Raw genomic sequence first — 21,566 nt, 5'->3', positions numbered from 1 at the left:
CGTGCCCCCCCCATAGCTCACTTCCGCTCTGCCTGCTCCCCTGAGCGCGCTGCCACCACTTCGCTTCTCCCCGCTCCCTCCCTCCCAGGCTTGCCACAAAACAGCTGATTTGCACGGCAAGCCTGGGAGGGAGAAGCGGAGCAGCAGTGCGCTCGGGCGATCAGGTGGCAGTGCAGCAGAGGTGAGCTGTGGGGAGCGGTTCCTCTGCCCACCCCCAGGGTCACTTCCTGTGGCCATCTCCACGCCCCCCACCGCCGCAGCTCACCTCCACTCAGGGGCGGCTTTTTGCGCCCGAAGCAATAAAAAAAAAAAAAAAAAAAAGGAGCCGGAGTGCCACCCCTTGGAAAGTGCTGCCCCAAGGACATGCTTGGAGTACTGGTGCCGAGAGCCGGCCCTGGATTCAGCATAGGAGAGAGGAAGGGGTCTCCACCCACAAGAGAAAGTCTATTTAAGCCCCTGGGAGACCCTTCCATTTTGTCTTCAGCTGGCTCAAGAGAGAGCCTCTCCACCCCCATAGGATACCTGAAAGAAACTGGAACAAAGGACAGTAACTGCAGGGGGTGTGAGTGATTGCTGGACCCAGGCTAGAAGGAGGCTAATCTGCAAAAGAAGCTTACTGGACCATCTCTGAGGGTGAGATTTTATCTCTAATCGCTTTCTTACTGTATTAGGTTTAGACTTGCATGTTTTGTTTTATTTTGCTTGGTAATTCGCTTTGCTCTGTCTTTTATCACCTGGAACCACTTAAATCCTACTTTTTGTATTTAATAAAATCACTTTTCATTTATTAATTAACCCAGAGTCTGTATTATTTCTTGGGGGGAGGGGCAAACAGCTGTGCATCTCTCTCTCAGTGTTATAGAGGGTGAACAATGTATGAGTTTGCCCTGGATAAGCTTTATACAGAGTAAAACGGATTGATTTGGGGTTTGGACCCGATTGGGAGCTGGGCATCTGAGTGTTGGAGACAGGAACACTTCTGTGAGCTGCTTTCAGTGAAGCCTGCAGCTTTTGGGGGACATTGTTCAGACCTGGGTCTGGGTTTGCAGCAGACTAGCGTGTCTGCCTCCAACCAGGTAGGGCACTGAAGTCCCAAGCTGCCAGGGAAAATGGGCTCAGAGGTAGTCTCAGCACATCAGTTGGCAGTTCCCAAGGGGGTTTCTGTGATCCAACCCATCACACCAATGTCCAGTCCTTCAAACGTAAATTTTTCCTTGGAGTTAAACCTCAATTTCACACAACTGCAACTTGGTCGTTTCCTGATCAAGTGTTTCACGTTGCATCCTTCACATTTTTAATGCCATTTTTGGTATTTAATTTCCTAGATTTAAAATAAAAACAACAATTACTCCCCGCCCCTATTCTGCAAAAGTGCAAGCCCTGTACAGCTTCACTCAGGGTCTCTGCACCACACCCACACAGGCAAAGGTGGAAGGCTATGAGGGGGGAAGGCTAGGGCTGGGTGAGGGGTGGGAGCCAGGTTTATGCAAATCCTATGTTGCATTCTAGGGGTGCGGAGAGACTGAAAAATACCAAGACTGCAAAATAAACCCCTGTAGCTAAAACTAATAGATCGGTGGCCTCAATTTTTATCAGTAATGGGGGATTTGGGGTGCCCTGATTTCCATGTGCCCAATGTGAGCCATCTGAAAGGGTCCTGATTTTCAGAGGCAGGTTACTCAGCACTTAAAAAACCATGGGCCCCATCCACATATTTAAATTTGGACACCCAAACATGTCACCTCATTGTGACATACTATAGCTTGGGGGGGTACTGTAACCCCCATTCCTCATCTGTCTATAATTGTGATCTTGCACATAAAGCAGAGCATGTGAGGTATCAGGGGAAAGGTTATGATCTGCTGAAAGTCATTTCTCTGTCCATATGTGTATAGCATTAATGCACATGAAGTTCTGAGAATTGTGTTGTGTAGCTGTCACTAAAACATGGTAAATCAGGAAATCAGCCAGATATTAGCTCCCCAGAGGCAACAACAAGGAAAGTAACTAACGCCCAGGCGGGGTGTCAAACAACCCATCAACAGCCATTGTCCAGCAAGGGAGCTACAATGCAATGACTCACCTGCAGGAGGCTGCACCAGGGGAATTGCTCAGCCTTGCCTGGAGACTCAGCAGTGTCCCCCAGACATGCCTGGACTTGTGTGTTCACCAAGCACATGGGACTGAGGGTATAAAACAGAACACAGCAGGCCCAGGCGTCACCTTTCTCCTGCCCCCACCGATGCTGCAAGCAACAACGACACTGAGCAGACTTAAGACTCCAGCAGAGAAGAGTGGCCCAGGTTTCAAGGGTGAAATCTGTGAACTGCACTATCCAGTGGGGTGAGAAGAACTGCTTAATCCTGATGTTGCCCAGTCTAACAGGGTTGAGAGTTTAGACTGAATGCTTATATTTTATTTTATTTTGGTAACTAACTGACTTTTTGCCTGTCAGTTATAGTCACTTCAAATCTATCTTTTGTAGTCAATACATTTGTTTAACTGCCTATCTTTACCGGTGAGCTTGCTTGAAGTGTAGTAAATCTGCTCAGGTTTGCAAAGGTCGGTGTATATTCACTTTCCATTGATGAAGTGGTGAACCAATTAATAAATCTGCACGGCTCGTCTTGAGCAGTGCAAGACGGTATAGTCCTGAGGTACAAGGCTGGGAGCTGGGGGGATTTGGCTGGTGCCTTTCCCCGTGTGATTCAGGAGTGGCTCTGGGAGCATTCACACAATCCAGCTGGGTGTGGGGCTCCACATGCGGTTGTGCTGAGTGATCACAGCACCCGGAGGGGTTTGCTGCTTGTCACTAGCCAGGCACTGTGAGAGACGGCCCAGGCTGGAGAGCGTTCAGGGGGCACAGCGCTCCCACAATCCCAGGCTGCACCTTGGGGATCCCGTCACACTCATATCACTAGTTGCTTTGGAAACATTCAGCCTGTGCCAGTCTCATAAGAACGGCCACACTGGGTCAGACCAAAGGCCCATCTAGCCCAGTGTCCTGTCTTCTGACAGTGGCCAGTGCCAGGTGCCCCAGAGGGAGTGAACAGAACAGGGCAACTGTCATAGGTTTGTTCCCCACTTTGAACTTTAGCGTCCAAAAGCTGGGGACCTGCATGGATCCTTCTAAGCTTAAATCCTAGCTTAGATCTGGTAACACTGCCACCGGCCAAAAATATAGTGTTTTGGCACACTCCCTGTCCCCCCAAACCTTTCCCTGGGGAACACAGATCCAAACTCCTGGGATCTTAACACAAAGGGAAATAAACCATTCCCCCTCCCAGACGTTCCCTCCCTTGGTCGTCAGGGAAAACTTCTTTGATTCAAACTCCTTGAATCTAAAACAAAGAGGGATTCACCTTCCCCCCTCCTCTCTTCCCCCACCTATCCCTGGTGAGTCAGACTAATCCCCTGGGGTCTCAAACAAGGGAAAAATCAAACAGGTTCTTAAAAAGAAAAGCTTTTAATTAAAGAAAGAAAAAGTAAAAACCTCTCTGTAAAATCAGGATGGAAATGCTTACAGGGTACAGCTTATAAAAACTAGAGGGACTCTAGCTTAAGTACAGGTACAGCAAAGAGGTAAAATATTGTTCCAGCAAACACACATTTGCAAATACAGAAATCAATCAAAAGACTAATCCGCCTTTCTAATACTCACTATACTGCATAGAAGAGAATATTTCAGGAAGCTTGGAGAGCCTGGCCCCTCTTAGATCCAAAGAGAGAACACCCCCCAAAACAAAGAACACAAAAACAAAGGCTTCCCTCCACCGAGGTTTGAAAGTATCTTGTCCCCTGATTGGTCCTCTGGTCAGGGGTTAGCCAGGTTCACTGAGCTTGTTAACCCTTTACAGGTAAAAGAGACCTTAACCCTTAACTATCTGTTTATGACAGCAACTATCAAGTGATCCATCCCCTGTCGCCCATTCCCAGCTTCTGGCAGTTGGAGGTTTAGGGACACCCAGAGCGTGGGGTTGTGTCCCTGCCCAGCCTGGCTAAAAGCCATTGATGGACCTGTCCTCCAGGAACTGATCTAATTCTTTTTTTAACCCAGTTCTACTTTTGGCCTTCATAATGATTTTCACAGGTTGACTGTGCATTGGGTAAAGAAGGACTTCCTGACGTTTGCTTTAAACCTGCTGCCTGTTAGTTTAATTGGGTGACCCTTGTGTGACACTGTATGGAATCTGGGGGACGCTTTAGGATATTATGAATACCAATATTGTAAAATTGCAATGAGTTGTGCCAGATATGCCATGTAAGGTATCTGTGAAAATGTTATACTGTAATTTGCCAAGAATGATCTTTATATATACTTGTATCACCTTTGTATTGTAAGTTATAGATGTGCATGGTACATCTGTATTTCCAAACTTGTGCTCTGCATCTGGGTGACACCCCCAGACAGATTGGCATCAGCACGCCCAGCCTGCTTGATGGCCCATCAAGGGACATCAGCTGTACAGTGAACCCCTTGAAAGGGTCAGAGGCTACATCTTATGACTCAGCAAGGCATGCAGGGGCTTGCCTATGAGCAGAACTCTAAGGTTTCCTTGCCATGTGCTGGGCAGCTTGTGTTAGAAACAAAGCACAGGCTGCCTGGCAAAAGACTCTAAAAGGCAGCTGCATCCTCTCCATTTTGTCTTCATTCCTGCCTCTTACCTCTGGAGGGACTTTGCTACAAACTGAAGCTCTGAACAAAGGACTGAATGGCCCATCCCAGCGGGGGATGTTCCAGGGGGACTTTCAAGCCAGCAAACTCACCAATACTGCTAAGAACCTGATCTATGGACTTTGAAGTCTTGTATGTATGTATGTATGTGACTGTTTTACCATTGAACAACTCTCTTCTTGTTCTTTCTTTTTTCTTTATAATAAACCTTTAGTTTCAGACACTAAAGGACTGGCTGGCAGCATGGGATTGTGGGTAAGATCCAACCTAATACTGACCTGGCAATGTGGCTGGTTCAGAAGAACGTTTTGTATATGTGAGCAGAGTTTTAAAATAACTTTTGACTGTACTGGCCCTAGGTGCTGATTGGGAGCCAGAGAACTGGGGGATGTGTAATTCCCTTTTTTGTGCTTCATTATAAACAGTGTGGGAATCAGAAGCAGAGTTTGTGACTGGTTGGAGAGTTTAATTTCAGTGTTAACCACCAGTTTGGGGCGTATCTGCTCTCCCTTTTGCAGCCTGCCCTGACCTTGGCATTTCCAGTGAGGGCTGCCCTAGGTATGCCAGGTCACATTGGCGTAGTCGGCAGGATCCACAGATCCAGATCATTTGGATTTTGGATCAGAATCCCCACACTATTCCAAGTTTAAAATTTTGATACTGAGAGTGTTAAAGGTTAACATTAGGCACAAGGAGTGATCCACAATGAAAACTGCAAGCCCTGAGAAATAGCCAGCATCTTCAGCATGAGAAGGAAATGGCAGATCTTCAATGGCAAGAAAAGCAGAAGATAGCTGCTCTGGAAAAAGAAGCAGATGGAATGCTGGCTGCTATGGAGAAAGCTGCCAAGGAATGCAGAAAACTGGAACTGGCTGCTGAGGAAAGAGTTGCCAGACTTAAACTCCAAATCAAAGTAATAAAAGAACAGCAAAAACTGTATCTTCCTGAAAGTCCAAATCATCTCAACAGCAAAGATAAACTGTCCAGTTTATAACAATGTTGGTATGTTGTTTAATAATGACATGACAAATACGCTTAATCAGGTTAATGTCATGACCAGTCCCAGAAAAAGTATGAATGTCAATCCTCTGTATTATCTGTAACTAACAGGGAGATTTGGGAAGAAGGGGTGTCTGACAGTAAGCAGTTCTCTGTGTTTAACCAAGTTAAAGCCCTAACTATGGGCAGGGTTTTGGTGAGTGATGGATTGTTGGCAAGTGAAGTTTGTAAAAGTGAGCCTGAACCAAATAGAAATGTTTTGCTTAAAGTAGTGCAGTATGATGAGTGACTGTTTGTGAAAAACAGCAGTTTATCTGTTGAGGGAGAAACTGTTTCCAATTGTTTGCCTGTTGCAAATAGCAGTGTGCCTGCTGGAGAAGGAGAGTGTATGTCCAGTCCTTTGTCTGGGAGCAGACAGAAGGTGCCTTTCAGCCTACGATGGGTGAGGATATTTCAGTTGTCCCAGAGGTGGTTCTGGACCCCAAGAAGGAATTGTTCCTAAGCTTGTGTGTGGGTATATTGCCAGTGAGGAAAGCTGCAGCGGGAAAGCGAGTGCCTCTAACCCTTTAACCATGGAGTTAGCAGCTTGCCTGAAAGGAGGTTATGTGAAAATCCTCTTGATGTTCCAGAGGTGATTCTGGATGTAAGTGAAAGTCAGGATAAGTTTGTTGCGGCTCCACAGAGCAATGCTTCTGCAGAGCAGAAAAAAGATGGGTGGTTCAGAAAGTTTCCTGAAGAGAGAAATCTTCATGGTAATTTTTGCAAGCAGTTTGCTGCAAACGATGGGTGTGATTTGACTGAGTTAACTCAGGGTGGATCACTGTATGGAGAAAGCAACACTTCATTTGGGAGACTTCTTTCAGTTCCTAGCTGCCGGTCTTTCAGGGGTATATGGAGCCACTGACCTGGCTTTAGAAAGACCCAGTCTGGATGGCCTAGAGAAGGTGAAAATGGCTAGGGAATTGAACAGCCTCTTGGGGAGACAATGTTGTTGGAACATCAGCGTCTCCAGGCTGATCCTGTAAGTAAGCAGTCTGGGACTCAGGTTCTGAGGAAAGATTTGGTTACTGCAGAACAGCCTTATGACTGACCCCTCAAGGATGCAGGGAAGAGCAGGCAGACGCTCCGCTCTAGACACTTTGGATATGTTTGGTAGCTCTTTAAAATGGAGTCCAGTCTCTAAGCTGCTGCTGCTGGTGGTGGTACATCCAAAAGCATGTGTGCAGGAGAGTGTCTGTGTAGAGCAGGGGTGGGAACCTATGGCCAGCGGACCGGATCTGGCCCCTTGCTTAAATGCATCTGGCCCATGCCCTGACCCCACTCCCCATCAGGAGAGGTGGGCAGAGCAGGGAAAGCCCCCGTGCCCGGACCCTGCTCCCCGACAGGCAGAAGAGGTGGGGAGGGGGCCCCACAAAACTGTACTCCCCCTCTGTGGGAGGAGGCTGCTCCCCTGTCATTGGCCAGGCACCCGAAAGCTGGGGCCCAACCAGTTCTCCTAGCCATGCTTTTTATTTGCGTGTGGCCCCCGACTGCTTTTTATTGTGTGTCAGTGGCGTGTGAGAGAAAAAGGTTCCCCACCTCTGGCGTAGAGGCTCAGAGCACAGAGGGGCTGTAGTTGGTGAACAGTCCCGTAAGCAGGAAGGTTCAATTTCAACCTTCCAGGAGAAAGGGGGGAGGGGAGGGGGGAGAAGGACCCAATCCTGCTGATGGGAACAGTGTCCAGACCTGGAAGCAGCAGCAGATGACAATTTGAAAGCTGGGGTCTGGACTGATGCAAATTACCCGGCTGATGAGGGAGGGGGAATATTTGCCCATAGCTGTTAGCACAGAGGCCACACCTGGCCAGCCAAGGGATGTAAAGAAACAAGAGACAGGGTATAACAAAGATACTTATAATTTAGGCTACATTTTGGTCACAGGTATTTTTAATAAAAGTCATGGGCAGGTCACAGGCAGTAAACAAAAATTCATGGCCTGTGACCTGGCCATGACTTTTACTATATACCCCTGACTAAAACTTGTATGGGGTGGCCCTGGGGATGCCATGGGCACTTGTGGGGTGGACCAGGGGCACAAACTGGGGGCACCATGGGTGCAGGGGGGCATGGCCCTGGGGAGGGTGCAGGTGCTCAGGGGACGTGGACTGGGGGATGCTGTGGGTGCTCAGGGCGGTTGCAGCTCGGGGGGGGTTGCAGCCTGGGGAGGGCACCACAGGTGCTGGGGGAGCCCGGGTGAGGGGGCTGGCGCCGGGGCCGGGGGGGGGTGCGGCCCGTGTGGGGTGCTGCGGGTGCACGGGGGGGTTGCATTCTGGGGGGGTGGGGGTGCCGCGGGTGGTCAGGGTGGGGGTTGGCAGGGCTGAGGCAGACTCTCTATCCAGCTCTTGGGAAGTGTCAACCTCCAGGTCCTATCTCCACGTGCTGCCTCTGCTCCGCCCCACCCTAAGCCTCAGTTCTGCAGCTCCCATTGGCTGGGAACCCCAGCCAATGGGAGCTGCAGGGGTGGTGCCTATGGGCAGAGGCAGCAGGTGGAGCTAGGAGCTGAGGGAGGGAAGTTCCTGTCACCCTGCTGGGGAGCCACCCCCCAGGTAAGCACCACCTTGCACCCCAACCTCCAGCCCTGAGCCCCCCCCCCCACGCCCAAACTCCTGCGGCTGGGGTGGCCCGAGACTGCCCTGCAGTGGCCAGTGCGACTGGCCCAGGGGCTTCCTGAGCTGCTCAGTTGGCTCCCGGGCTATCTGCACAGGCTGCTGCAGAAGTCATGGAGTCAACGGAAAGTCACAGAATCTGGGACTTCCATGACCTCTGTGACAACCATGGAGCCTTAGTTATAAGTAGTGGGTTATGGGTTTGGGGTTTTTTGGAAGAAGGTTTCTTCTGCTTTTTGTTTTTCATTCTCACTCAGTCTCTGCTGTGCACATGCACATAATTCTAGGGGGAACTGAAAAAGCCTTTAAAAAAACCTTCCTTTGGCCCCTGAGCTGTCAGAATTGGGTTTATAAACAGTGATTAACGGGGGATTACAATACGAAAGGTCTGTTAGGATGTTTCCTAAAGTTAAATGATCTGTTCCAAGCTTGAGAACTGCAAAAAGTGAGTAGCATAAATGATAGAAATAATTGAAGATTTTTCTACAATTGTTTCAATTGTTGGATTCAAGAGGTGGTAACAAGTTACTAATGTCTTTGAGAAGGTAACTGATGTTTTAAACAAAGGAAATGCAGTAGATCCAATACCTTGCTGTCATTTGATACAGTTCCACGTGAGAAATTCTTAGTGAAATTGGAGAAGATGGGGATTAAGATGAGAACTGAAAGGGGATAAGGAACTGCTTAAAGGGGAGACTACAAAGGCTCATACTGAAAGGTGAATGTCAGGCAAGAGGGAGGTTACTAGTGGCCTTCCTCAGGGTCAGTCTTGGGACCAATTTTATAAAACATTTTTATTACTGAGCATGGCACAAAAAGTGGGAATGTGCTAATAAAAATTGTGGATGACACAAAATTGAGAGTAGTGCCAATATGGAGGACCAGAATATCATACAAGAAGATCTGGATGGCCTTGTAAACTGGAGTAATAGAAATGGGATGATATTTAATAGTGCAAAGTGCAAGGTCCTGTATTTAGGGACTAACAACAAGAATTTTTGCTATAAGCTGGGAACTTATCAGTTGGAAGTGACAGAGAGGAGGAGAAAGACCTGGGTGTATTTGTTGATCACAGGAGGATGACGACTATGAGCTGTCAATGTGATGTGGCCATGAAGGCGGCTAACATGGTCCTGGGGTGCAGCATCATGTGAGGCATTTCCAGCAGAGACAGGGAAGTGTTAGGAAAAACAAGGAGGAGTCCTTGTGGCACCTTAGAGACTAACAAATTTACTTGGGCATAAGCTTTCGTGGACTAAAATTAAATAAAATAAATGCCCAAATAAATTCGTTAATCTCTAAGGTGCCACAAGGACTCCTGGTTATTTTTGCTGATACAGACTAACGCAGCTACCTCCAGGGCCCTCCTTACCCATACGCGAAGTATGCAGCTGTGTGCTGCTCCAGCCCCTGCTCCGCCCCTTCCGCATGGCCCCAGCCCCTGCTCCGCCCCAGCCCTGCCCCCACTCCACCCCTTCTCTGAGGACGGCATGAGGGGTTGGGCCTGCCCTGTACTCACCAGGCAGCAGGAAGTGGAGCGACCTGGCCCCAACCCGCTGCGCTCCACCGGCTCGTGCTGGGCGGTGTTTCCCCTGCCCCTGGCCCTCCCCCCACAGAGGCCTGGGGCCACGTCCCCTCAAGGGGGGGCTGCGTAGGGCACAAAATGGCTAGGGACGGCCCTGGCTATCCCTCTGGAAGTGTTCGGGCCATTATACACGGCACTGGTGAGACCTCATCTGGAGTACTGGGTGCAGTTCTGGTCTCCCATGCACATGCGTGGGTGCTCTGTTGCTCAAGCACCCAGGGGAAAAAAAGGAGTGGGTGCTCAACATCCAGGAGCCAGAGCTTGAGTGTGGATTGTGATGAGTTCTCTGCTGCTAACAACTTCTGCCCTTGGGGCAGGGAGTTTGTTTATAAACAGAGGCAGGGTGATTGAGATAACAAAGGGCTTGTCATTAAATTAAATGAAGGCTCCTTAGATGATCCTGAAAGCATTGCCAGGCACTTCAGTTGACAGATAGGAAACAAAGGGTAGGAATAAATGGTCCATTTTCAGCATGGAGAGAAGTAAACAGTGGTGTCCCCTGAGGAGCTTGTACTGGTCTGGGCCCAGGGCTGTCCAACACAGTCATAAATGATCTGGGGAAAGGGGTAAACAGTGAGGAGGCAAAATGTGCAGATGATACAAAATTACTCAAGAGAGTTCAGTCCAAACCAGACTGCAAAGAGTTACATGACTTGGCAACAAAATGGCAGATGAAATTCAGTGTCAAATGCAAAGTAATGCACATGGCAAAATATAATCCCAACGATCCATACAAACTGATGGTGCCTACATTAGCTGTTACCCATCAAGAAAGAGATCTTGGAGTCCTTTTCAGTACGCAGCAAATTCATAAGAATACTTCTCACTATGCCTGTATCATCTTGAACTCATTCTCCAGCTTCAGAAGATTTAAAAATTATCTCCAGTCATCAATTGAACAGACTCAACTGAATAATGTAACTGTCTTTAACATGCAGCAAAACAATACCAGGGAACTAGATGTAAATAAGATTGCTGAAATGGTGCCCCTGTGGGACAGCACAGAATTTGCCTCCCCCCACCCCCCACATATGCAGCCCCAGTGGTTTGACTGGAGCCACCCCCCAAATATAGAAGTAAAAACTGTGCCTGTGGTTGGTGATGGGGCTGTGGGGGAGGGAGGTTGTTGGAAGGGGGCAGCACCTCCCAAATGGCTTGTTCTGGGCTTGCTGTGAAAGGGCCTGCGGCTCGCTATCTTGTCAGACTTGGCAACCCCTGCCTCTTACCTCTGGAGGAACTTTGCTACAAACTGAAGCTCTGAACAAAGGACTGAATGACCCATCCCAGCTGGGGATGTTCCAGGGGGACTTTCAAGCCAGCAAACTCACCAATACTGCTAAGAACCTAAGAACATAAGAACGGCCACACCGGGTCAGACCAAGGTCCATCTAGCCCAGTATCTGTCTACCGACAGTGGCCAATGCCAGGTGCCCCAGAGGGAGTGAACCTAACAGGCAATGATCAAGTGATCTCTCTCCTGCCATCCATCTCCATCCTCTGACAAACAGAGGCTAGGGACACCATTCCTTACCCAGCCTGGCTAATAGCCATTAATGGACTTAACCTCCATGAATTTATCCAGTTCCCTTTTAAATGCTGTTATAGTCCTGGCCTTCACAACCTCCTCAGGTAAGGAGTTCCACCAGTTGACTGTGCGCTGTGTGAAGAAGAACTTCCTTTTATTTGTTTTAAATCTGCTGCCTATTAATTTCATTTGGTGACCCCTAGTTCTTGTATTATGGGAATAAGTAAATAACTTTTCCTTATTCACTTTCTCCACATCACTCATGATTTCATAGACCTCTATCATATCCCCCCTTAGTCTCCTCTTCTCCAAGCTGAAGAGTCCTAGCCTCTTTAATCTCTCCTCATATGGGACCCTCTCCAAACCTCATGTTGCATAGTGAGCAGAGTTTTAAATAACTCCTCCCGTTACTGGACCTAGGGGCAGATTGGGAGCCAGAGATTGGAATGCAATAAGGGAGCTGTGTGATTCCTTTTTTATGTTTCGTGATAACTAGTGTGGGGGATCAGAAGTGCAGTTTGTGACTGGTTGGGAGGTTTAACTTCAGCATTAACCACAAGTTTGGGGAGTATCTGCTCTCCCCTTTGCAGCCTGCCCTGACCTTGGCATGTCCAGTGAGGGCTGCCCTAGGCACACCGGGTCACACTCTAGTTCTTGTGTTATGTGAAGGGGTAAGTAACCCTTCCCTATTCACTGTCTCCACATCAGTCATGATTTTATAGACCTCTGTCATATCCCCCCTTAGTCGCCTCTTTTCCAAGCTGAACAGTCCCAGTCTTTTTAATCTCTCCTTGTATGGAAGCTGTTCCATAACGCTAATGTTTTTTGTTGCCTTTCTCTGTACTTTTTCCAATTCTAATACATCTTTTTGAGCTGGGGTGATCAGAACTACACTCAGCATTCAAACTGTGGGCGCACCATGGATTTATATAGTGGTATTATGATATTTCCTGTCTTATTAGCTATCCCTTTCCTAGCGGTTCCCAACATTCTGTTGGCTGAAGATGTCCCAATAAAGCCGACTTTCATCTGACCTAGCTCTGTTTTACAGATGGCGCCACTGGCATTTACAAGGGTCAGATCCCCACTGTTTGAAAGGCTGTGACACCAATCTCTTGTTCCAGTGCAGCACACAGCAACTGAGGCAAGTCATGCCAATCTTCTGCGTCTTGTTGTTTCCCTTCTGTGAAATGCGACTGGCAGAATTTGGTGCTTCTCTCGCCTCTACAGAGCCCAATGCACTTTAGAGAGGAGGTGGGGGGGATGCACGAATGAATAAACACATTTTGGGGGCGACTTGCCCAGAAAACATGACTTGCCGGAATTCACATGCACACCCAGTACATACAAGCTTTCCAGCTACTTCTTCCCGGCTACAGCACCACTAGCACCGACCCAGCCGGGGCCATGGGAAATGTGCAGTCAAATCCCCCTGTGACCCAAGCCGGGTGTTATCCAACCGGCATGACTGGGGGGGGGGGCATGGAGACCTCGATAACTGGGGGAAGGAAGCAGCAGCTGACAGACCCCTGGCCCCCATCGCTGCGGGTCTCAACGCTCACACGGACCCCGCGGAGCCGGGTCCCCCGGGCCGAGTCCAGGCTCACCCCTAGCGCCCGACGGGGCTGCGGCCCGGGCCAGGGGGGCGAGTGGGTCAGCGCCCGGGGTCCCCCTGCCCCGGCTCGGCCCGGCGCCGCGACCCCCCCGCCAGGGGCCGCTGCCGCCCCGCCGCTCCCGGCCCCGCAGCCAGGCCGCGGCTCCTCCTCCCGGCTGCGCTCGCTCTGCTCCGCCCGGCAGCGGGGCCGGCCCGTGGCGAGGCGGCGCCGGGACCCTGCCCAGCCCGGAGCGGGAGCGGAGCTCGGCCGGGCCGGGCCTGCTGGAGAAGCCCCGCCCGCCTCCCGGGGGCCATGGCCGAGCGGGCCGCTGCCCAGGTGAGGGCCCGGCGGGCGGGGAGCCTCGGGCCCCGGGAGCTTCTCCCGGCCCGGCCCGCCCGGCCTGGGCCCCGGGAGCCGGGCCGCGGGGCTGCCCGGCCGGGCCGGGCCGGGCCGGATGAGGGCCCCGCAGAGGGGCCGTGCAGGGGCGGGCAGCGCCGGGGGCAGGCTGCTTGGCGGGGCGAACACCCCGCTCGTTGTGCCTTAGAAATACCGACCAGCCGGCTGGTCACCGGGTCTCGCTCGCCCCAAACGCCCCAGAACCTGCCCAGAGTCTTCCCTGCCTGCTCGGTGGTGGTGGTTGTTTTTTGCGCGAGGGGGGGGGAGGGGTAAAACCGGGGCACCCAAGTGCAGAAGCCAAAATGCGAGCACCGGGTTTGCAAATCTTCGCCGTCCTGCATCACAGGCAAACATGCCCGCGCTGCTTTCTTCGGGTTCCTTCGCCCTGAGCAGCAGCTGCCTTTTCCTCCCGGGCTCGTGTGTGATGGCCGGTGGGAAGGGTGATGTGCAGGAGCGCAGCCCCCCATTGACATGCGGCCACGTTATGCAAACCTCTGCGAACCCCCTGAAACAGATTCGTGTGTTTTCCATCCTGCTAATGCCCCCTTTGACCGCCCCTGTTGAGCGGGGAAATGCCATCTTAGCGGTTCTACCACAGTGTCCACAACAAAAGATGTAATAACATTCAAATGAACAGCTGTATAAACACGCCAGGGATTGGGTAGATGTACAATTATTTCACTGGTTTAAAAATAGAAAATAACAGGCAAACCAGCTGGCTCAGCACTGAGATCTCAGATGCTCACCCTGTGGTCTAAGAAATCTACCCCGTCCGTTGTCTGTCCGTCAGGAACTCACTTAAGCTACATGGCTATAGGGCAGTTTTATATTGAAGTCAAACTGCCCTCACGTGGAGGAGACTCTCCTAGGTTGGATCAAGACCTCAACTCTCTCAATTTCTGTCCTTGCACCCAGGCTCGGGAATGGGACATGGAGTCCCTGCACTTGGCTCCTCTGCAACCGCACATTGTCCCCAAGCGAACTGCTGCGGGAGAAACCCAGCTGCAAACGGCAGAGATCTCCCTGTGGACTGTAGTGGCTGCAATTCAAGCCGTGGAGAGGAAGGTGGATTCCCATGCCACGCAGTTATTGAGTCTGGAGGGCAGAACAGGGACAGCTGAGAAGAAAATATCTGACACAGAGAAAGGAATGATGGAGTTTAGTAACCAACTGGCCATGCTAGGATCTCTGATCCAGGAATATGGACTGATGCAGAGGAGGCTGGAAAACATGGAGAACCTGCTGAAGAACAGGAACTTCTGGATCCTGAGACTGCCCCCAGGCACTAAGGGAGAAGTCCCCAAGGTAAGAATATCCCAGCTGGTGCTGAGGGGGAGCGATAATGTCTTGAAGCTGGATCATACTGAAAGGGGAATTGAAGAGAAACAATCCTCTCTTGTATCTTATGTGCTCTTTTAGTTTAACATAATTTGTAGTGTGTGGTTTTCCTCCTCCACTCTCTCTGGCTGCTTCCATCCTTGCTTACCAAGTTATTTGGATTCTGTGCCATCACTGCTTCTCTGGGCAGTTTGATTTCTGTGGAGCTAAGAGGAGTAAGAAGGGCTTTTACACATTTATCCGAGGAGAAAGACATTGATAAATGATCAGGAGTCTAAAATGGCAGAAATGCTGAATTGCTCTTTTAAATTTGTCTTTAATGAGAAAAATAAAACCAGGTGTTTGAGCAGTGAAGAGGCAAGGAAGGCCTTGATGGTGTAGCTGCTGGTGTATATAAAACAAATTTCAGGTAAGGAGGCTATATTATATATCTGAGCAGGTCAGGGCAACGTGAATCCGAGGGGCCACGAGGAACAGAAGTGATAAGCACTGAAGGTTAACAAAGGACATATTTTACCACATAGAGTTGCTTTTTTTTTTTTTTTTTTTTGTTTTGGATTGAATCGCAAGCGTCTCATCTGATTTAGCACACCAGCTCAGGGTGTGTGGCCCCACTGAAGTCACATGAGTAAAGACTTCCTGCGTGATTGAGGGTTTGGAGGACAGGGCCCCTTATGCACTGTCTGAACACAACTAAAGCATTTAATTTAGTGTCTTGTATTCATACTACAAGCATTAATCTAGATTGGCTGGATATTGGCATTGTTACCTGGATAGAAAACTGAGGGAAGGCCCATAAACAAAGGGCAAACCCTAAGTTAAGTGGATATTGTCATGTTAACATCGGGTTTTGTTTTTAATTCTTTACCTATATTACAAACGGTTAACTCTTGTGATTTCAGGTGCCAGTGACGTTCGATGATGTTTCAGTCTATTTCTCTGAGCAGGAGTGGGGGAAATTGGACGATTGGCAGAAAGACCTTTACAAGAACGTGATGAAAGGCAACTATGAATCATTGATCTCATTGGGTAAGAATCAGTTTTCTTTCACTCATCTGTTAGAATGTCAGTGATCTCTGAAGTAAACCCTAGAGATGATCCTTCTAGGACTTGCGGTGCTGTTGGTAGTGCTATATCCATTCTGCAGATAAAAGCCTTCAGTCCACAGCTGCAACAGGCACCTTTCACCCGCAATAATTCCAGCGGAGCAGCCCTTATAGCCTTCAGTTTGTGCTTCACTCGTTCCTTCCATTCAGCAGAGAAGGAGAGATCTGCAGCGATTGCTCTGTCTGCAGCTTTCCAGCTCTGAATAGCAGTTCCCTCTCATTGTATGTGTTCAGCCTACACACCCTGGTGCTGATACAGTGTGAATATCCCAGGCCTGCTCTGTGCATTGTGAATGTGCCCTGACATTACTGCCATTGGCTGGACTAGGCGAAGGGCTGTGACTCATGGGCCTGGTGCTCTTGCCGAGGGTGGTGAGTGAAGACTCGGGTGCTCGCCGTCATTACTTTGCTGTGCTGGGTGTTCTCTCTCTCCCTTAGCATTTGAATTGTAGTCCCAGCCTTTAAAATGTCTCCCAGTTTCTGGTATCACCAACCTCAAGAGCTAAAAGCTCAGGAGAAGGAAGGATGCAATAGTCAGGAAACTGATACACAGCACATCTTATAGCTTTATTCTGTTGTGCCTTTGGATGTTTGAATTCGGGAGCGTGGGGAGGGGGAAGCAACCCACCAGTGCCTCCCTCCTAGCAGCCAGCTCTCTCAGGGCTTGTGGGAGGGCACTGCAGCTTGAAATAGGCACGCAGAAAACTGGGGGTCTGGGCTTCTCAGCGTGCTGCCTGTCTGCAGGAATGGAGGGCTCCTCCCTGCACCTGAACTGGGAGAGCAGATTGGTTTAAAATCACCCTTGCTTGTCTGTAAATAATACTTAGTGCCTATGACTAACCCTCCCACCCCTTTCTGTCCTCTCACGTGAACAGACTACGCCATCTCCAAACCTGACCTTCTGTCCAGGATTGAACGGGGGGAGGAGCCGTGTAGGGTGGCTCAGGAGGACTCTGAGGAGAGCGTGATCCCGAAGGAGCCTAGCACAGGTGAGTTACGTGGAGTGTCATGAGGTGCTTTGCTGGCAGATGTACGAGAGGAAGGATGGCTCAGGGCACTAGCCTGTGACATGGGAGACCCTGGTTCAATTCCTTCTCTGTCCCAGACTTTCTTTGCACCCTCGTTGTCTATATGCCCTATCTGCAAAATGCACTTCCCTACCTCACAGAGTTGGTTCTGAGGATAAATACTTGGGGTGAGGGCTCTCAGATGATAGTAATGGAGGCTTTGTAAGCAGGATAGGTAGGTAAAATAGTGCCGCGCAGAGTTGGATGCACAGCTAGAGAAGGAGGGGCACTGCAAGCACAGGAGCTCCCTCCAGCTGTGGAGTGGGAGGTGGTTCTTTACTCATCGAGTAGGCCGGATGGCTCAGAGAGAGCGACGACTTGGCTGGTTTGGAAGCAGTTTGCTCTAACTTCAGCCAGCCAGGATGGAGAGAGCCTTGGAGGGGTTCGGGGACGGAAAAGAAGCCAGGAAAGCTTATGTGCCTTGTCTGGCGCAGAACAGGCTGAACTCCCTGGAGCTGAGGGCCAGGAATTAGGAAATGCAACACAGAAGGGTTTGTACTAGGTGTGTGATTATGGTAGGACCCGTATTTCAGCAGAGACAGAGGAAGGTAAGGACTGAGCCTCCAGCTGCTGCTTTTCATACTCCCTGTGCCCACTGGCCAAGATTTTCCAAAGGGACTAGTGACTCTGAGTGCCATAACGTTCGGGTGCAAGTGCAAAGAGCCGTGAAATCCAGCCTGGTTCCCCACCATACACACCAAACTTCTCTATTGACCTAAAAATCAGGAACCAACACGAGCTGCATCTTCACTGCCTTATTTTGTGCAACCCTCTCGCTTGCTCTCATCTCTCCCTGCATCATGTTGTACCTAGCCCAGACTGTAGGCACCTTTCGGCACGGGTTGCGTCTCTGTTCTCTCTGTATAGCACCTGGGTGCTGTGTGTAAACGTTAGCTAATAGAAACATGTGAATGGGTGGATGTTAGCTAATCACAATGTAATTTCTCTCCCCTTGCAAACAGAATTGCTGAGCCTTACTCATGACACTGTATCGTGGGTAAAACAAGAAGACCTGTACATCAGGGATCAGTGGGACTCAGAGGAGAGAGAGATCTCTACAGAGCCCAGCACAGGTGAGCGAGTGACTAGAATGACTCAAACAGTGAGTGCAACAGGAATCTGTCAGCCAAAAGAGACCGTTGTCAGCTCTTAGAGTCCTGTCTTGTCAGATAGTCCTCTCTCTCAAATGGCATTTCTCAGATCACTTTCGCAGGGCTCAGACGCAGCTTCCCACCAGGCCGGATTTCCATTCACCCATCTCTTTTGGGGCTCTTTGGAAGGTGGGTTGGAATGGAATTGGTTCTTCTCCTTTTTATGCCAAAGGAACGTTCTCCTCTAAGTCTCTTAGCCTCCTTGGCTGGCACTGAGGTACTGTGATTGTGCCATAAGTCCCTGCTCGCTGTCTCCCTGCGTAGGGGTATTAGAGCGGGGCAGTAAGTTGCTGACAGTTTTCTCAGGCAGATGGTACCTGGAAGCAGAAAGATGGCAGGGTGCTGAGAGGCAGATGGGGGATGGACAAGGGGCAGAAAACTATAACTCTTGGTTTTTCCTCTGAGTCCAGCAGATGACGAGGTTGTAGTCAAAGCTGAGGAGGGAATCCCGGTGAGCCTGGAGCTGTACAGCACGTTGCCTGAACGACCAGAAGAGACTGTTTTCCAGTACCCTGAGCAGGATCCGATCTGTGACGATCAGGGCAACGTCAGCATCCAGGGAGAATACCCTGATGGGAACAGTCTGGGGGACTCGGCTGCAGGCGAGAGAGACTTCAGTAACTTCACCACAATCATTGTCCAAGAGGAGAGCCTCCCAGGAGAGGCACCGTATGTCTGTTCTGAATGTGGGAAAAGCTTCCTCTACGAGCAGCAGTGCGTACTGCACCAGAGGATCCATGGTGAAGCCCACATGCCTCCTGAGCACAGGGAGAACTTCAAGCAAAACCACTGTCTCAAATCCTGCCCACAGATCCAGCCAGGGGAGAGAGTCTATAACTGCCCTGAGTGTGAGCAGAGCTTCCCTCACAAGTCGAGCCTCAGCAAACACCAGCTCTCCCACACGGGGGACCGGCCATACACCTGTGCTGAGTGCAAGAAGAGCTTCCAGCTGAAGATTAACCTCATGATACACCAGAGGAGTCACGCAGGGAAGAGCAGGGGCTTGTATATCTGCAACGAATGTGGGAGGGGCTTTAACCACCATTCGAACTTCATTAGGCACCAGATGATCCACACTGGGGAGAGACCCTATGGCTGCACCGAGTGCGGGAAAACCTTCATGCGGAAGGAGCATCTCCTGACCCACCGGCGCCTGCACACGGGAGAACGGCCCTACCAGTGCACCGAGTGCCGGAAGAGCTTCACCCGCAAACAGCATCTGGTGGGACACCAGCGCATCCACACGGGAGAGAAACTCTGGGGGACGCTGGCAGCACAGAGACGCTTGCACGACCTGCCAGGCAAAGCGCACAGGGGAGAGCCTGTGTCGCCGCCCTTGATGCACAAGGAGTTCCCCCCGTAGATGCTGTGTTAAATGCTCCCAGGGAACTCTGGCTGGGGACAATGATCGTGATGGCATCTGAGCAAGGGAGTGAGACCAACTCTCTGAGTGTTGAACAGGGAACTAAATGTCAGCGGGATGATCTGTGGAGAGGTCTAGGCTGCTGCTTTGTTAACAGTTGAGTCCATTCCCACTATGGCAAAGAACAGCTAGGCAGCCTCAGTGCTCCATGGGAAGCTTGTCGTTCTTTTCCTGTGTTTCACTCTTGCTAATTCATTACACTAAAGGTAGTTGCATCTTTCTTAAACCAACGAGAGCTACTTTTCAGTGTTCATAGGTGTTTGACCTGTCAATCAGGATTCCCAGCTTGTGGTATGGAGGTAAGGTGCCCTTTGGAAAGGGGAAACCATCTCTGTCAGTTAATGGAACACGTTCACTTTCTTTTACAATTTTTAATCATTGTCACTGGCTCATGTTCAGTGTTCTTGATGGCAGCAGACGTCTTTCCCTTGGGGCTGTCTCAGGCACCATTCAAATGATGGATTCCGTGCTTGAGACATCACAGGGCTGCTATTAACCTGTGAGCATCGTGAAATCTGGATAAATGTCCAGGAGCCCACTGAAGTAACAGACTGTTTGGGGGACATTTTCAGCAGTGCCTGAGTGAGTCAGTCCCATTGACTGTCCAGGAGGGGGTCGAACGGGGACTCTTCCACATGGGCCCATCCCCCAAGGGAAGTAGCTGGTTAATATTTACATTCCTCTGTTCCAGTAGTTCTAAACCTGTGGCCTGCCATCGGGCCTCATGCAGCTGGGTCCAGGGTCGGGTCTCCTGCCCAACCACACACAGTGGGGTCCAGGGTCCCCGCTGCCTGGTCCCCCACCCAGGGCTCTGCTCCTGGCCCCGCTCTGTCGAGGGGTCTCTGAGTGGGAGGTGCTGGAGTTAGGGGGTGGGTGGAGGTGGGCGCGCGCTCTGGTTCTCAACCTGTGGCCCAAGTAACACATTGTGGGCTGCATTTATGGCCTACAATGATCAATAGGTTGAGAACCACTGCTCTGTTCGTATCCATGTGAGTAGAGCTGTTGCCCTGAGAGTCATTCACATGTGTGTTCTCTCAAATCGTCTTTTCAAAATGCACAATAATAAAATGTACAATGAACAGCAAAACAAAGATACCATCAGAAACAGACCATCTGCCAAATGCAGCTCAGCCTGGCGTGCAGCATCAGTACCTTTCATTGCACTTATCTGTCCGGTCTGAAATACCATGAGACAGGGGGAGTGATTTAAAAAGAATTCTTACTTGCCGTGTTTGCGATAATTACAAAAAAAAGCTTATTGGAAAAAATTGTCAGATGATTAAGTTCCTCAGAGGCACCCTCCGTATCTATCTGATTGTGAATTCCATCCCAACCCTAATGGAACAGTTTCTGGCCCCACTGACTTCCGGGGGACTGAGCATAGGATAAGTGCTCACCAGTGAGAGAAAGGGGTTGAAAATCTAGTCCAGAGGGTTTGGGCCCAGCCTGCACAAGCTGGGAGGGAACGGTGGTGCTGAGAACAGCTTGTTGTACATGTAGAGATCTTTGAGACTCACCTACGCCATGTTCACACAGATGTAGAACTAGAAGCTGGTTTCCCTGAGCAGCATCCTGGACCAAGGGTCCTTTACTGTTAAATTATAACATTGATACCGTGGTAGTACCTCAAGGCCGCAACCAGGTCAGGGCCCCATTGTGCTGTTCACTGTATAGACGTAATGCAGGACAGGTCCCTGCCCCAAAGAGCCTACAGTTTGCAAGACAAGATGCAACAGGTAGATGGGGTGGCAGATCTTGCTACAGGGGTGTGCCCCTGGGCCACGTGTTCAAAGTTTCTGCTGCAGCCCTCAGGATTACCAACCTGACCCGGGTTAAGGGGGGTGAGGAAGAAGGGAGCCAGGCTTGTTGCTGGGCGGATGAGAGGAGATGGGAGAAGGCTGCAAGGTGCTCACCTGTCCCAGGGAGTTGGAGCCTTGTGATTGGGTGAACCCTGGGGGATGGAGGGCTGCCTAAGCCAATTGGAGTGGGGAGGAGGGGAGGCCAGCTCTGCCAGAGGGGAGCGCGAGCCCCCCCCCCCCCGAGCAAGAGGGGAAGACAGTGG

General features: G+C 50.4%; 1 protein-coding gene across 1 annotated transcript in view; it reads left to right on the top strand.

Moving 5' to 3' along the window:
- LOC120392698 (zinc finger protein 777-like) overlaps positions 1-21,566 on the top strand; it is a 33,398-nt gene extending 11,832 nt beyond the window's left edge. Inside the window, exons 6-10 of the mRNA XM_039517434.1 lie at positions 14,116-14,724; positions 15,660-15,786; positions 16,739-16,852; positions 17,893-18,003; positions 18,492-21,566. Of these exons, the coding sequence (XP_039373368.1) occupies positions 14,116-14,724; positions 15,660-15,786; positions 16,739-16,852; positions 17,893-18,003; positions 18,492-19,444 (1,914 nt within the window). The 3' untranslated portion in view covers positions 19,445-21,566. The remainder of the gene's footprint in view (positions 1-14,115; positions 14,725-15,659; positions 15,787-16,738; positions 16,853-17,892; positions 18,004-18,491) is intronic.

The sequence above is a fragment of the Mauremys reevesii genome, unplaced genomic scaffold (genome assembly GCF_016161935.1).
Source record: "Mauremys reevesii isolate NIE-2019 unplaced genomic scaffold, ASM1616193v1 Contig11, whole genome shotgun sequence".
Classification (NCBI taxonomy): Eukaryota; Metazoa; Chordata; order Testudines; family Geoemydidae; genus Mauremys; species Mauremys reevesii.
The sequence above is the reverse complement of the archived record's forward strand: the minus strand, read 5'-3'. Positions and strand labels throughout refer to the sequence as shown.